An 18,122-nucleotide genomic window follows, 5' to 3' on the forward strand; every position below is an offset into this window, starting at 1 on the left:
GCCTGCAGCCGTGTCCCCGTCTCTCTGCCTGCAGCCGCGTCCCCATCTCTGCCTGCAGCCGTGTCCCTGTCTCTCTGCCTGCAGCTGTGTCCCCGTCTCTTTGTGTGCTACGATGTCTCTGCCTGCAGCCGTGTCCCCATCTCTCTGCCTGCAGCCGTGTCCCCATCTCTGCCTGCAGCCGTGTCCCCATCTCTGCCTGCAGCCGTGTCCCCGTCTCTCTGCCTGCAGCCGTGTCCCCGTCTCTCTGCCTGCAGCCGTGTCCCCATCTCTCTGCCTGCAGCCGTGTCCCTGTCTCTCTGCCTGCAGCCGTGTCCCTGTCTCTCTGCCTACAGCTGTGTCCCCTTCTCTCTGACTGCAGCCGTGTCCCCGTCTCTCTGCCTACAGCTGTGTCCCCGTCTCTCTGACTGCAGCCGTGTCCCCGTCTCTCTGCCTACAGCTGTGTCCCTGTCTCTCTGCCTGCAGCAGTGTCCCCGTCTCTCTTGTCTGCTTTTTCCCCGCAGCACAGGTACGATGCAGGGCTGTATTTCCTTCTCCCGAATGATGGAGATGCCCTCATATGGGTCTCTACATCATGAGGGGGGGGGGTGGCTGTATGGCCATATTTGGTCATCTACATAATCAAGGGGGCTGGACAGGACACACAACACTGTGTAGTGGCACAGGAATAGATTTTGGGGCACGCCACAGTCTGTCAGTCACCAACAAGTTTGTGAAAGTCATGCCCCAAAATTAATTGCTCCCATCCATTGCACCCTCAGGTTTCAATAGGCGGCAGGACATGGTCAGCAGCAAGGAGAACGTAATACACAATCAGAACTTGTACTGACAAATATAAAGCAGTCCAAAGTGCAATAATTGTGACGTACAGGAGAGATTGAAGCACACAGGTATCCCAAGGTTCTGTAACCTTCTGGATTTAGACATGTTTTGTTTTTATTCTACCAAAAGCAACGAGACAACCAAAGTCACCTTTATTGTACAGTATCTTACATTTCTCATGGGAGTGATCCTGATACAGTGGAAGACACCAGTAAGCATGGTGAACTGTAGAGTGATTCCTTTAGTCCTAACATATACATCTATTTTCTTTCGAGTGACATATTGTGTCCATAGAACTCACTGTTAATGAATGCACACCATGGGAAATGAATCTTCTAATGTATTCCTATGCTTTAGCAAGGTAGCAGAGACGTCTTTGTTGGATTCAGAACTAATGTGTTGAGTTAACCTCTTAATACTCTAGGTGCATGTGCTCTCTTCTTCGGAATCGTGTGTTATATATCCAGGAGAAATGTACGTAGGAGAATGTCTGATGGGGATAAAAGGTGCTCTAATAAAGTAATAAAAAATAACAACATGTACCTGTGACGGGGTCAATGCCTTATCTGATAATTATGCCTAGGAAACATACCTCTGATGACTGAAACCAGCACAGTCAGAGAGTTAACCCAGTCAGAGATACCTGGGCAATCAGGGTTGAGTTGAGGCAGCTGTGGCAGACCTGAGCAGGAAGGGAGAGAGACTTTTTAAAACAGGAAGGTTGCTGGAGGTTCTAGTCCCCCAGACAGAGGATTGCCATGAGTGGAGACAAGCCTGTTGGACACAGCCCTGTCTATGAGGAACTGGCCTTCCAACCCTGCAGAGGGATTAAAGATCCTATTGCAGTATCCAAAAGTAATTACTAGGACTCTCTTGGGACGGAGTTCCCCCAAACACAGGTAAGAACTTTTATATTTTCATGCCAGACGTTTGCATAATATTGTTTGACCTGGAAGTAGGCTAGCTACCCAAGGGGATAGCTAGGGGCCTACTGTATACTTAGTCTCCCAAGGGAGTAGAGTTTTATTTTATATTTTGTTTTCCTTAAAGGGACGGTGTGTCTATTAATTGTCTGACTGGAAAATAAGCCAGTGACGTTAAAACCGTACCCACTGTTTGGGACTCTTCCTGACCCCACTGCGAGCCCGTCCTGCCACAGTACCCCATCCAGAACATTTGTCAAATGCATTTCAAATTCTTTTTTTTTGTTAAGGGGCATATGTCTATAAGTGACATTGTAAAAGGACATGAATTAATTTGTACTGGATTATGTTGTAAACGTCTTCAATACTGATGGAACTAAACAAATCCAAGTTTTTATTTCTGCCAATAGGCCCTTATTCGATATGTCTTCAAACTATCTTCCCTGTCTAGATTTATCTTTGTTAAATGGACCGCATGATGGGGGGGATTTCAATTCGTGGAAATACCGGCGGCACCATTCCCAGTATGTATCTGGGGAACCAGTTGGTTCAGCTCCGGAGAACCCCTTCCTCCTTTTCATGTAAAAAAAAATAGGGGGTAATGATGCGAGCAAGGGAATAGATCATTTAAAGCAGCGGTGGCCAACTCCTGTGCTCAAGGGCCACCAACAGCTCAAGATATCCCTGCTTCAGCACAGATGGCTTAATCAGTGTCTCAGTCAATTGAGCCACTGATTGAGCAACTTGTGCTGAAGCAGGGATATCCTGAAGATCTTGAGCTGTTGGTGGCCTTTCAGGACTGGAGTTGGCGCCCCCTTGAGCTGTCCTATGAACAATAGCTAGAGAAATGTGACCTTGAATACAAGTAATTGGCCGAATATACTAAGGACATTAATTGTATTACGCCCATCTCCAAACGTCATACTTAATGTTAGATCACGACTCTCACTCACATCACTTTTTAGGATATGGGGAACTTAGAATTGAATGCTCGCTAATCATTTTCTCGGGCAGGCATTTAATTGACAAACGCTGAAATCATCTCTTTAAAATAGTTGACACTGAACGGAGACATTGATGGATTTTCTTCATTAGGAATTTAACAAATGGAAAATGCGAACTCTTAAAACTGAAACCATATTTCATATTTTAGTTCAAGGACTCACATCATTTCTACTAGTCTCAATGTTAAGTCCATAAGTGTTGGAAGTAGAAATGCTGTTTAAAGAGCTCGTAGATTTATACATGAAAGACCTTTGTTTTGCTGGTAAGACAAAATAGTACATTAAACAAAAAAATAACCTTCCCCCCCCAGTATGCTAAACAAAATAATTAGCATGAATATAATGTTAGTTTGTATAATTCTTACGTTTTGAATTTTAAAGGAATGCTAGTAGCTTGTGAATACATAATAATCAAGAAATGTTGAGTTATTATCTAAGATTTATACTGAAACTTGTTGTATTTTTTTTTTAAAGGTGTAAGGCACCATTGTTTAACCCAGCGGTGAGCAAAGTGGGGGCGTGAGATTCGCTGCGGGGGGGGGCGCGGGGTTTACAAAGGGCCCGCGCCCTTCCCGAAGGCATTTAAATTAATGCCGGGGGAGCTGCAAGGCCTCTGTAGACTTATCCTTACCTTGATTTAGACGGCTCCTGGTGACGCGTTGCCGTGGCAATGTGACGTCATGACGCCAGGATGTCTGAGTCAAGCAAGGTAAGCGGGGGGATTGGGGGCGCGAGGAGAGGGGGACAGCCGGTAGGGGGCGCAGGGTAAAAAGTTTGCGCTTCCCTGGTTTAACCCAACGAATATATAAATGCCATTACTTCACTTTAGTCCTAAGGCTGCGCTTATAGTGCCGGCGACGGTGACGTCGGGCTGCGGTCGCTGGAAAAATCAAACTGAGATGACTTCCAGCGATCGCGACCAAGCCGTCGATCCGTCTCATCGCGCTTACTATAAGTGCACGCGACAGCGGCAATGCACTTGTTTTGCCGTGACGTCGCCATCACCAGCACTATAAAGCTGAGGGCCCGCTGCGGTCGGCGGTGCGCGCGGGCCACCAGCCCCTTACCTGATGTGTGCTTGTCCCCACTGCCTCCTTCCGACAGAGCTGTCTGCGTGCTGTGACGCGTCAGCCTGCCGGAGCTACCAGCGGCTTGTGTTCTGCAGGTCTGACGCGTCACGTGGTGCACGAGTCAGCCAATGAGGAGGGAAGGAGGGGAGGAGGAAGGAGCTACGGGAGGGAAGCCTGTTAGTTAGGCAACCGTGCATAGCTCTCCCTCTCCCGTGCATAGCTCTCCCTCTCCCGTGCATAGCTCTCCCTCTCCCGTGCATAGCTCACCCTCTCCCGTGCATAGCTCTCCCTCTCCCGTGCATAGCTCTCCCTCTCCCGTGCATAGCTCTCCCTCTCCCGTGCATAGCTCACCCTCTCCCGTGCATAGCTCTCCCTCTCCCGTGCATAGCTCACCCTCTCCCGTGTATAGCTCACCCTCTCCCGTGCATAGCTCTCCCTCTCCCGTGCATAGCTCACCCTCTCCCGTGCATAGCTCTCCCTCTCCCGTGCATAGCTCACCCTCTCCCGTGCATAGCTCACCCTCTCCCGTGCATAGCTCTCCCTCTCCCGTGCATAGCTCACCCTCTCCCGTGCATAGCTCACCCTCTCCCGTGCATAGCTCACCCTCTCCCGTGCATAGCTCTCCCTCTCCCGTGCATAGCTCTCCCTCTCCCGTGCATAGCTCTCCCTCTCCCGTGCATAGCTCACCCTCTCCCGTGCATAGCTCACCCTCTCCCGTGCATAGCTCTCCCTCTCCCGTGCATAGCTCTCCCTCTCCCGTGCATAGCTCTCCCTCTCCCGTGCATAGCTCTCCCTCTCCCGTGCATAGCTCTCCCTCTCCCGTGCATAGCTCTCCCTCTCCCGTGCATAGCTCACCCTCTCCCGTGCATAGCTCTTCCTCTCCCGTGCATAGCTCACCCTTTCCCGTGCATAGCTCTCCCACTCCCGTGCATAGCTCTCCCTTTTCCCCTCTGTGCATGGCGCTCCCTCTCCCCCCCCAACATCTCCCTCCGGTGCCCGCCCCTGCTCTGTGTTTTGGCCCGCCCCACCCCCCGACCCGTTTGACACGCCTCCCGATCCGTTTGACACCCCCCCCCCCCCGCGCCGAAAAAAGTTATTTGCAGACTGCAAATCGCGGTCCAGTAACTTGCACGCGCAGCCTAAGTGGGACATTTCAGGCTATGAATCACTAATGCATCATTGTCTCTTATTTTACTTTCTTTTTGGTAGAACTCAGTCTAATGTAAAGGAACATGTTGTTTGTTTTGCTGGGTTTACTATACAGTGAGGCTCATATTTACTAACTGGTGCTATTTCATAGGTCACCTCCCGGAGCCAGAATTAAGGTGTTATGGTGCAGCACGCTTAGTAATATGAGCCTACATTGTTTCCCTTAACGTCTCATTTTATGCTCAAAATGAACGGTCACATCCCTCTCTGCTTTGCCAAGCAACACGGCTTTAATTTTGTGGGGGTGACATATCAATGTAATGAAAGTACAAATAGAAGTTTGTTTTGAAACATTTGCGATGCAAATTGTTAGCAAGAAGTTTTATTTTATGCAGAATTTGATATATCTCATTATAGTTTGTGGGCTATAGAACTAATCTCTAACACATCCTATTGACACTCATTAAATCGCAAGCTAACACACAGGACAAAAATAAGAGCAAAGACCTTGAAACTTTGACACAGAGAGAAGTAAGGTGAAGTTGCTTACATTTTGTTCCACATTTGCCTTGATACATCACCCCCTATGGCTATGTATTAACTGTTTAAAAGGTTCAATACAGCATGTCTCAAGCTGCACTTATTTCTTAATTATGGCATTGCTATTTCCAATGTTCATCCTGCTTCCTAGTTTTGTTGTGAATTTGTCCAGTAATGTTAATTAGTAGTAGTAGTAGTAATAACAATAATAATCTCTGCTCATAATTTGTGTTAGAAAATTTGGGGGCTATTTATAAAAATCACATGGCAAAAAAAATTATGCAAATACATTTCCCGATCAGAGACATTCAAATCCCAGTGAAGAAAATTAGATTTGCTTTCTTTAATATCTCTGATTTGTGTACAAACACTGCAAAAAGAAAAAAAAAGGGCTATTTAAATAAACCATTTAATATTCCGCATCATCAGGACTGTTCAATTCGCCACCAGCGGGCCAACTCTGGCCCGAGAGTCTCCGGTTGGCTCACAGACCATCTGCACCGGCTAATTTAATTGCAGTTGCTTCAGCTCATGCTAAAACTCAATTTTAAGCTACAGTATGGTCATGAAAATTGAGGATGCTGATGTCATTAATGTGTCAAAATGATTGTGCTTTAATAATATGATAGATATACGTTTATAGGGGTTGTCCATGTTAAAATGGATAAGATGTGAAAAATGACACACTGTGCTCATCTACATGTCATTACCCAGAATCCCTGGCTACACTGGAAGCAATGTATGCCAAGAGATAATGGGGAAAAGCCAGGTTGCAGTGATATTTTTAATTGCTGTGCTATAATAATAGAATTGCAATGTGAAAATGTAAAATGTCTTTTTTTTTTTTTTTTAAATATATATATTTAACATTGCATTATACTACTTTTCTGGCACTTAAAGAGCACTCTCATAAAGTGTATAATTATCAGATGGGGAATATATATGGGGTACCAACGAGATGGTAGCAGTAAGTATTTTAGCATTGTTTCTGCAATGTTCACACACCAGTATTACCCCAGTTTCGTACTGTAGCTGGAACCCTTTGATAAGTGGGGACAAAAACACTGTCTCAAACTACAGGCCAATCTCTCTTCTCCCAATACTATCCAAGTCATGGAAAAATGTGTTCACTCCCAATTAAGTGATTATTATACCAAGGCAAATTTCCCTAGCCAATTCCAATCTGGTTCTCGCCCCAAAAACACGCCACGGTAACTACCCTGTTTGAAGTTTGCAATGAGATCCAGTGTGGAATGGAACTGGGACAACTCACTGGTGCAATATTCTTAGATTTTGCAAAGGCTTTTGATACTGTTGATCACGCCATCTTGCTTAACAAACTTCAGTGCTCTGGAATAGGGAAGCATGCTTTAAACTGGTTTCATTCCTACCTAACAGGTAGATCCCAACATTTGTCTATCTCAGGCTCTTACTCCAACCCCTTGGATATCACCTGTAGTGTCCCGCAAGGCTCTGTTCTGGGGCCCCTACTCTTCTCAGTGTTCATCAATGATCTACCTACTGTACAGCATGTAAGGCAGCTTCAATACACATGTATGCAGATGACACAATCTTACTGTATATGCACACAGCCCTCGCCTCTCCGACCTTGAACACATACTTCAATCTGACTTTTTGAGACTTGAGAATTGGATTTCCCAAAACAAACTGTTTTTAAACAGACAAGACTGTAACAATGGTATTTGGGACAAAGGCTAAATTTTTAAAGCTTCCAATGACTGATCTCCAGATCAGAACCAACTCTAATACCACACTAACTCCTGTTACTAGTTTTAAATACTTGGGCATATGGTTTGACTCCCATTTAACATTTGGGATGCACATTGATACCCTGACATCCAAAACCTATGCCAAACTACAGTAGGTGTACTTTACAGGAACAAATACTCCGTAAGTCTGCTGGTCAGAAAGCGTATCGCATAGCAGATGCTAATGCCAATTATCGAGTATGAGGACATAGTATATGGCTCGGCACCCCAAACCCACCTTAGCAAACTTGATACCCTCTACAATTCAATATGCCATTTTGTTCTCCAATGCAACTACAACACACATCACTGTGAGTTGCTCAAAGAACTAGATTGGTCATCACTTGAGTCTAGGCGCAAAGTTAATCTTTCCTGTCTTGACTTCAAATACTTTCTGGGCAAGCTACCCATCTATCTGAACAAGCTCCTCACCCCTATCACATGCAGCACTTATCATCTGAGATCTGACTCCAAAAGACTGTTCATGGTCCCAAGGTTCAGCAAAGTTTCTGGCCGCTCCGCCTTCTCTTACCGTGCACCCCACAACTGGAACAGTCTGCCGGAGACTCTCACAGCCGCCACCAGTCTAAATTCTTTCAAAACTAAAGCAGTCTCACATTTTAATCTGGTCTGTAACTGTTACATACGCCTATAATGTCTTGTATATAATGTATAACCCTATTCACTTCTTTAACTATGTAATTGTAACAATGTATTATTTGTCATCATAACTCTGTGCCCAGGACATACTTGAAAACGAGAGGTATCTCTCAATGTATTACTTCCTGGTAAAACATGTTATAAATAAATACAAATAAATAACCCTCAGTATGTTTCTGTTTGCTTTGCCATGCATTGCACACCCCAATGGCAGCAAACAGGTTACTTCTCATTACCAAAGATTTTTACTTCCTCCTTTCCCAGTGAAATGTTTTTGTTTTTTTTCGACTGGCTCCGTATTGAAACACCGATCAAATTAATGCAGTTGTCAAAACTTGCTATCCAAATACTTCAACTGGGAAGTCTGCTTAGAGAGTGTGAAAGCAGAAGCCATATTGTAACTCGAACATACACAAGGAATGTTTCCCGAAACCCTCAGCACACTACAGCTATTCTGTGCCTGCTCTCTGTGCCTGCTATTCTGTGCCTGGTATCTCTTCCCCAAGAATTAGGTGGTTGTGAGAAAATGAACCAAGGCAGCTTGCCACCATCAAATACTCTGCACCAGGAGTGGCCAACTCCAGTCCTCAAGGGCCACCAACAGGTCAGGTTTTAAAGATATCCCTCCTTCAGCACAGGTGGTGCATTCGTTGACTGAGCCACTGATTGAGAAACCTGTGCTGAAGCAGGGATATCCTTAAAACCTGACCTGTTGGTGGCCCTTGAGGACTGGAGTTGGCCACCCTTGGTGTAGACTCTTACAGCTCTAGACAGGTGATCTGCAACTGTACAAATTAATTCCCTTGTTTGTTTGTTTTATTTTTAATTAGTAGCAAATGACTAATGGACAAATCCTGTGTTTTCGAATGCAGGAGGCAGTCAAAGAAAACAACAAGAGGAGAGAAATGGAGGAGAAGATGAAAAGAGCTAAGATAGCAAAAGAAAAAGCTGAGCGTGAAAAGGTAGAGCGACAGCAGAAGAAGAAGCTGCTCATTGATATCAATAAAGGTACGACCCAGGCATATAACTTCTACACTGTGGATGCATTGGCATCTTCAAAGAGGGAAACTTGGATCCCATTAACTTATGTAGATTTTTCTTATTATGCAAAACCTCCAAATGTTCTTTTTACCTTCTCTTGGTTGTCAAGACTGTGTCTAAATCATGCATTAGTCATGACTTCATTATTTTGTTGCGTATCTTCCCCACTTTCCCCTGACCTGAGATAAATCTCAAGCAGTAGTGCCATGAATGATATACCAGAGACCATTGGGTGCTGATGAAGGTTGAATTGGTTCTGTTTATTGTGCTGTATGTTTATGTAGTCACTTTCTTTAGTTGCTGGTCCGTGAGAATGTGTAGAGGTGAGAGTTGTATTGTTCTTCTCCTACTGGTTGAAGCTGGTCAACTTAATCTACCTACAGCAGATAAGGGGCAGTTCATTGAATTGCAATAATATGTTACTACAGGAGTGGCCAACTCCAGTCCTCAAGGGCTACCACCATGTGGACTGGAGCTGGCCATCCCTGTGCTACTATTTGATGACATATAGATGATGTTAATGCTGGTGTGTCAGTGGGAACAGACACCATTATGTCTGGATTATCCACGAGCATGAAAACATTCCATGGTGCCTATGTATAAATACAAAAGTGGTGAAATTCTGGAGACAACATCTACACTGTAAGTATCACAGACAAAATCCATTTAAAATCAGGACTTCTGCTTAGATTAGTTTTGTACCTTATTTTTGCCTAAGACTTACAGTACAGTACATCCTATTTTGCATGGTTGCATAGAGCCCACACACTACAGTAGCCTATAGTAGATAACAGCGTTTTATCATCTTAAACTTATCACCACTCATGGGATAAAATATCCCAGGCGCTTGTGAAATAAAAACAGAAAAAAAAAACAAAGAACAAAACAATATAGTGTAGTACTTTTAGACTGGATACAAAGTGTGTATACATGCACTTACAAAAGTAAGTCTTGTAATTTACACATCAATGTAACCACTGTGCTTCTCATACCTCTCAGTATTCCAAAGGCACAACCAGGAAAAGCAGAATCAATATACAGTGCAAAGCAATTGTATTAAAACGGAGAATTATTCAGATGTACACTCACATTATGTACAATGTTCAGTGGCATATAGGATTAGTGTGGGGCTATTCTGCACATCTGATCCCAGATCCCATCCTCAATGGTGGTCGTCCCAACACTATAGCGATGGCGTGTCAACCGTACTGGTCCTGTACTCCTCCCTGATGCATTTCGCAGTAACAAGTCCCACTTCATCATCACCTCTGTTGTGCAAATACCCACAAATGCACATCAGTGCTATCACAAGGTATGGCAATATAAAGGTATAATGCATCTTGGCCATGCTGACCTATTATGTAATGGTGTATTGCGATACTGCAGTAGCTTTATACTCCTATTTAAAATGTACATATACAACAGCAATATTTAGATATTTGGTAAATAACAATTAATTAAAAGTTATTATACATTCTTTTATCCCACGAGCAAAGATAGAAATATGGTATTTACTAGAGATGCACATCAAAATATGTTTCCTGGATTTTCGCTAATGTTACCCCCAAAATCTGTTCGCAGTGTAAAATCCGCACACGGATTTGGGCGATTTCAATCCGCGCAGATTCATATAAAAATGCCATTGGATACAACCCGTGGAGGGATTTGTAGAATTACTGAATCCGCAAAATGCGAATCGCCCTTTTTGACATTGATGGCTGCCCCTATGTTGGGGTGGTTAAACCTGTGAGTACTGTAGTACACTTACAATACACATCATGTTTTAGAACATACAATAGAAAATAGCATTTTTGTTCTTATACAATAGAAGCGCACATCCACATAAGGGTACTAAACTCTAGCACGCCTTAACTATCGCAATCCCTTTCCAACTGGCGGGGGGTAAAGTGATTTGTTGTCTAAGGGGCAAGCAGCGTATTGCTTTTAAGGGTGACAGAGATAGGGGGCACACTGGGACACAGAGAGGGACAGCCTGACATCACCTGTGACACAGTCACACAATGCATTGCTGTGCAGGGTGACAGAGATAGGGGGCACACTGGGACACAGAGAGGGACAGCCTGACATCACCTGTGACACAGTCACAAAATGCATTGCTGTGCAGGGTGACAGAGATAGGGGGCACACTGGGACACAGAGAGGGACAGCCTGACATCACCTGTGACACAGTCACACAATGCATTGCTGTGCAGGGTGACAGAGATAGGGGGCACACTGGGACATAGAGAGGGACAGCCTGACATCACCTGTGACACAGTCACACAATGCATTGCTGTGCAGGGTGACAGAGATAGGGGGCACACTGGGACACAGAGAGGGACAGCCTCACATCACCTGTGACACAGTCACACAATGCATTGCTGTGCAGGGTGACAGAGATAGGGACACACTGGGACACAGAGAGGGACAGCCTCACATCACCTATGTCAGTCATACAATGCATTGCTGTGCGGAGTGACAGAGATAGGGGGCACACTGGGACACAAAGAGGGACAGTCTCATCACCTGTGACACAGTCACACAATGCATTGCTGTGCGGAGTGACAGAGATAGTGGGCACACTGGGACACAGAGAGGGACAGCCTGACATCACCTGTGACACAGTCACACAATGCATTGCTGTGCGGAGTGACAGAGATAGGGGGCACACTGGGACACAGAGAGGGACAGTCTCATCACCTGTGACACAGTCACACAATGCATTGCTGTGCGGAGTGACAGAGATAGGGGGCACACTGGGACACAGAGAGGGACAGTCTCATCACCTGTGACACAGTCACACAATGCATTGCTGTGCAGGGTGACAGAGATAGGGGGCACACTGGGACACAGAGAGGGACAGTCTCATCACCTGTGACAGTCACACAATGCATTGCTGTGCGGAGTGACAGAGATAGGGACACACTGGGAAACAGATACAGAGAGGGACAGCCTGACATCACCTGTGACAGTCATACAATGCATTGCTGTGTGGAGTGACAGAGATAGGGGGCACACTGGGAAACAGATACAGAGAGGGACAGCCTCATCACCTGTGACACAGATGTAGGCCTCAGTCCCAGTGATCGTGACGGCGCACAAACAAGAGATGGCCCTCTTTGGAGCCGACCCCAGTCAGTCTGTGCTTGCACATGCCCCAAGAGCGACGGCGTGACCACGCGACCACATTGCCAAAAGACAAGAAATGTGTCTTTTGGCGCAGCGGCCGAGTGATGGCTACGTCATGGTGGCGGTTCAGCCAATGAAGCGTGACGTCATGGCTGCTCTTACTTGGGCTGTAGCCTTATACAATGCAAAGCTGTGCAGAGTGACAGAGATAGGGACACACGGTGACACAGAGTGACACAATACATTGCTGTGCAGAGTGACAGAGATAGGGACACACGGTGACACAATACATTGCTGTGCAGAGTGACAGAGATAGGGACACACGGTGACACAGACTGACACAATACATTGCTGGGCAGAGTGACAGAGATAGGGACACACGGTGACACAATACATTGCTGTGCAGAGCGACAGAGATAGGGACACACGGTGACACAGAGTGACACAATACATTGCTCTGCAGAGTGACAGAGATAGGGACACACGGTGACACAATACATTGCTGTGCAGAGTGACAGAGATAGGGACACACAGTGACACAATACATTGCTGTGCAGAGTGACAGAGATAGGGACACACGGTGACACAGAGTGACACAATACATTGCTGTGCAGAGTGACAGAGATAGGGACACACGGTGACACAGAGTGACAGAATACATTGCTGTGCAGAGTGACAGAGATAGGGGGACACAGAGGGATACAGCCTCACATCACCTGTGACTCAGAAACCGTAATCCACAAAAGTGTGCTTGGCTCTTGCACGCCTTTACTCTAAATCATTGGTGGATCTGGGTAACAGTGTGTATGTATCCTTAGAGCAGAGGTACGGTTGGTATGAGTGGCAAATCGACATGCAGTGATTACATTCCAAGGGCAAAGACTTGTTTTAGAGATGCATGTAACCACCCACCACCCAGACCATATTATAGAGATAACCGTCCCAAATTCTAATCACAGTATATGTAAACTAGCATTTACTTGTTTGCTAATATTTTTATAACTATACTCTCATGTGGCTGAGCGCAGCGATACCATCTTACTGATGAGCAATTTTAACACTGCAGTTTATGTTCAGGAACATGTGGCAGGACAGTGTAATATTGTATAATAGTAGAATATAGTGTACTGTCCAGTTTTTCTCGGGATAGACCATACAGTAGGTCTGTAGAAAACTACAAATAAGCCATGAATAATTACAGTATATAACATAATTGCATAAAATTACTTTTGAAAATCCCTAAAACGATATGATTTATCACAGACTTGGTTTAAGCCTACTAAGTCTTTTCTATGTTGCTACCTGTCCCTGCTCAGCATTCAAAAATGTGTTGGCTTCAAGTGGTGCGCTGTTTGTTAATATCAGGGTCTGTGTTTCAGCACCTGCAAGATTTTCTATTTCCTCTGCCGGTGGTTGCGTTAAATTTAGAAATTGTCTTAATCCACTTATTTCCTTTCTGGCAGATCTGTTAGGCTCGTTATCTAGCAATGTGAAAATGGGGGCGATTTGAAAATAATGTGTTAAAATATGTAAAGATTATGAAGTGTTGGCAATCAGAGATGGAACGTCTACTGTTTCTATATCACATAGCGAAGAGATGAACAGGAACGCGCTCCAGTGTATACAGATGCAGTAAAGCAGGGCTGGTAAACTCCAGTGCTTAAGGGCCACCAACCGGTCACGTTTTTAGGATATCCCTGCTTTAACACAGGTGGCTCAATCAGTCCCTGCTACAGCAGTCTTTAACTGAGCCACTGATTGAGACACCTTTGCTGAAGCAGTGATATCCTTCAAACCTGAGCTGTTGGTGGCCCTTGAGGACTGGAGTTTGCCGCCCCTCCTGTGAAGCCGAGTGACACTCTGCATTACACTTCATTACCAAGTCATGTCTTAATCTTGGCCTATGTCATCGTTAGAATAGTAAACTTTCTGTGTTGACCACAATTGGTGCAGATACCATTCAAGTCTCTATTCATATCATCGGCCTAATTGCATAATTAAGTCTCTAGATGCTGAATTGAGTCAGGGTGCCAACTGTGTGCCTGTCGCTAAAGGCAATATGCATTATATGGGATCTACACGTACCTGTACAGTATTATTCTGTTTATCTGCTATATCGGAGCAATTATATCATTGTAAAATGTACATGTGTAACCCAATCCGCCCAAAGGGGACATTTAGTAGAGGTCATTGTCCAAAGATTTGTAATGCACAAATTCTGTAATGCGGCTTGTCCAGAGCTGTTAAACATGGCATCGGGTTCCTGTGCAAGGCACAGTGGGAAGGATTTAAAGGCCTTTTTTAAATAAAGAAAATTACAAGTATTTATGACAAAATCATTAAGAAAACTGTTGCAATCAACCTTCACAAATATAGCAGTAATTATTCTTCATCTAAAACAAATAATCTCAATGGCAAAAATAGATGCGTTGACTGACATTGAGAAAGGCGTACATAAATGTTTTAAATGAAAAGCATGCAAAGGCTATATATGTGTTCTATGAAGATTCAACATCGTATCTGTCAACAACTTGCTGGATAAAAAAATCAAACAGTCCAAACAGTCTAATTAGACACTCTGTGATGGTTCTAGAGCGTTCTCTTTGGACATACTCTGAGCTGCATAAAGAGTGTGCAATGTATCCTCCTCCCTCCAGATAATAATTTTACCTAAAGTACGAATGCTGGTTATTAGATTATTTCATTTCTTTAAACGATTGCAGCAAGCAATCCCTAGATTCCCACCTAGTGAGGACACCAGTCCTTGGAAGAGGTGCAGAAAATTCAGTTGAGAACTCTGGTGGAATAGCTGATCCTACTAGTGACTCACAAGGACCCTTCTCTTAAAGAAGGAAATCAAACTCCTGCCAAGCCTCACTTCAGAACATACATCAAATACACTTATAGGTGTCGGGTTTGGATATAGAAAGGTATACCTTCAGAAGATGAGACCCCTTCAACATGTCACTGGAAATAACCCATTTGGTCCAAGTAGTGAAAGAGGGACCTATCCCCTATCTCTGTCATTTTTAAGTCTGCTGGACTTGCCTAGTTGACCAATGAATGGGGTTTCACCTCGGGCGCAAGTCCTGTTTTTTTTTCTACTCCATCCAGTTTGAAATCATACAACACGCTCCTGTTTTTTTTTCTATGCTTCTCACTCTCTGGTTACATAGCTTTCAATGGAGTTCAGCATTCATCTCACATAGAAACAGCAAACTAACCCTCTTCTGTCACGTACAGTATGCATTCAAGATGTTACACAGCTCGCTCACAAAAAGGAAACATCACGATTTATACCAATACTAAAACCTACTAATTATACTAAATATTGGAGAAATATAAGTTCAAAATTCATAGATTAACCATTTATTCCATACAAATGACTTAGTTTAGCAATAGTATACTTACCATATTCAAAATAATAATCCATATATTGTAATATAACACACACGCTGCAATACCAACCTACCTAACCCACCTTTTTGAACACAATTGGTTTCCGAGGGTCCTCCGAAGTGGAACCAACCACGAGATACTTACTAGTGAAGTTATAGGTATCACGTCCTGGTTTCTCAGGGGGTTTTAAATAGCCATCCAATAGAAAGCCACCACAGATTGGTCTTTTGTATCCCCTGGAAGAGCAGGAACATGGTAACGTCACAGGTACAGTAAGTATCTCTGCAACGAGGAGACCCCAGAGCTGAAAGCAGCATGGTTCAGCTTCTGAGAATCCCCCCGTTTCCATTCTGTATATATATTTTAAAAAAACTAGGGGTAAAAAAATAAATAAGTCTTGTGTTTGAAGACATGTAGGATGTACACTTGGGTCACTTTGGTCAGTAGAAGCGGGAGATGAGATCACACAGGGAAGAATTAGATTGAACAAGAGATTACTGGCGGTTGCAGTTTTCTGTTCCCCTTTTGTGAGCATTGCCATTCGACAGTGTGCCTGGGTTAATCCTTTGCAATCATAACACATATAACAATGCTCAGTATGAGAAGTCAGCGTCTTCTTTTTAACCAGTGCACGTACCTCGACAGATTCTTCCCAGTCACAATATATGTGTATATAGCCATGGCTGGTCCAGCTATCTTTCTGCCCCTCCTGTCACATAAGTCCCAGTAGATACAGGCAGTGACAGGCTATCCTATGGGGTTTACTCCTCCCCCCCTCATACTGACTTTGAGACAGGAGTGGAGGTGACACAGGAATCTGTGTGCAGCCAATACTGGTGCAGACCCTGTGCCCGTCCCTTTTGAATCTCAGGAAGGAAGTGTCCAAATTGTAGCTTGAAGTTCACTCCCTCAGGGGTGAGACCTTAAGTTCGACCTTCCCCTCCGTGGGGTGAGGAAGCTCGACTCCAGCTCCTCCTGGAGCTGGGGAGGGAAGCAAGATCAGTGCAGAAGCACATGGCCTCAATTATTAACTGCTGGCCAAGCACCATCCAAGGGCCTGAAACCCTCCACAAAAGGCAACGCTGTTATACCATCATGCAGTGGCTGCTACAATAAAGACCTCATTTATATACTCATGGCTGAGTTGCGGCCTATAAGCCAGGGGTATTGAAACAATAAGAACTGTCATGGTAGGGACTACCTGCAGTTTTGATGTTGCCTACTATGTCTGGAGGCGCTGTACCACCCTGAAGAGAATGTAAGGATCACTGTGAGCCTGTCCTGGTCCCCACCCCATCGCAGACTCTCAGCTCTCCTGGACCCTCGCAGGTATGCACGCACCATGTCATCAGTAGTAGCAACAATATGTTTCCAGAGAGGAGGGAAACAGGGCTACATGTACGTATATACAGTGTCAGTGGTGGAAGTGTAATGGTACCAGGGGGGTAAGGACAGGGGTAATTGTTTATTTTTTTAGCTGTTTGCTGTGTACTGTGTAATACACTTTGTCCACGTGTGTGTACATGTTTTCATCACCATCATCATCTTCAGCCCTTGTCTCCCTCTGATGGATGAAGCCTCCTCATATGATCTCCAACGTATTGTGGTTACAGCTTCTCTTCTCCACGTCTCTCCAACACATTTTCTGATTTCATCCCCCATCTTACTTTTGGTTGCCATATTAGTCTTTTGACAATATTAATCTCACAATTGGCAAGTGCCAGTGGTAATGTATAAAAAATGCTTAATCATAAATCCAAGGCCCGGGGAAGGAAACGTGGCACTAGTAGTAGATAAAACAAAAATATTTACATAAGTATCCAAACAGTCCAATGGTTTGGAGCGAACAGAAGGCCCCTTTCATCAGGGAGGTGCATGCATGCGCCTTGAGTTGGCTCCAAAAAGTTGGACTTTTTGGATATGTATTAAATAAAACAAATTGCATCTACACCTCGTGCTGTGCAGCCTTCCCTAGTAGGCCGAGTTTCCCAGAGTTGCTGCATGTGTGTAAGGCATACTTCCATAATTGGCTATATCAAAGACGCACAGACAGACACACACACACACAGACACACAACACAAAGATTCAATGAAAAAATAAGAACAGAAACCGGCAGAATATATAAGATGCTTAAACATATAGAGTAATTCTGTCCTCACTACTCAAAACTATATAGCAAGCAATTGTATGTACTGATACAGCCACGAGTATCCGAACACTTGCCCGGGAAAATCTGGGGCAATACCCCAGTTATGCTGCAACATTTCTGTGATATTTCTGCAGACAGACTAATGGCCCATCGGATTAACACAGTGGGGGTCCCTGGCAGTTACATTCAAACTGAACAGTGTTAATCCGAGGGGCCATTAGTCTGTCTGCAGAATTGTCACAGAAATGTTGCAGCATTACTGAGAAATTGCCCCAGATTTTCAAAGGCAAGTGTTCGGATACTCGTGGCTGTATCAGTAGCACACAAAAAAGTACTTTAGTGCTATACTTAAAGCATAATGGACAAAACAAGGAACAATAACGTTTGCGGTCAGCCGTCCTATTGTCAGATCACCCCTCAGTGGGGGCTACTGCCCTGAAATGGTATTGTTCCTTGTTTTGTCCACTAT

The 18,122-nt window shown here is 44.5% G+C and overlaps 1 protein-coding gene across 6 annotated transcripts in view; it reads left to right on the forward strand.

Annotated features, from left to right (window-relative positions):
* The window catches only part of DIAPH2 (diaphanous related formin 2), a 1,317,111-nt gene that overhangs the window by 1,075,529 nt on the left and 223,460 nt on the right, over positions 1 to 18,122 (forward strand). For all 6 annotated transcript variants that reach the window (XM_075572809.1, XM_075572806.1, XM_075572807.1 and 3 more), the window contains one exon: positions 8,807 to 8,942. In XM_075572809.1, the coding sequence (XP_075428924.1) occupies positions 8,807 to 8,942 (136 nt within the window). The remainder of the gene's footprint in view (positions 1 to 8,806; positions 8,943 to 18,122) is intronic.

This window comes from Ascaphus truei, chromosome 16 (genome assembly GCF_040206685.1).
Source record: "Ascaphus truei isolate aAscTru1 chromosome 16, aAscTru1.hap1, whole genome shotgun sequence".
NCBI classification, from domain to species: domain Eukaryota; kingdom Metazoa; phylum Chordata; class Amphibia; order Anura; family Ascaphidae; genus Ascaphus; species Ascaphus truei.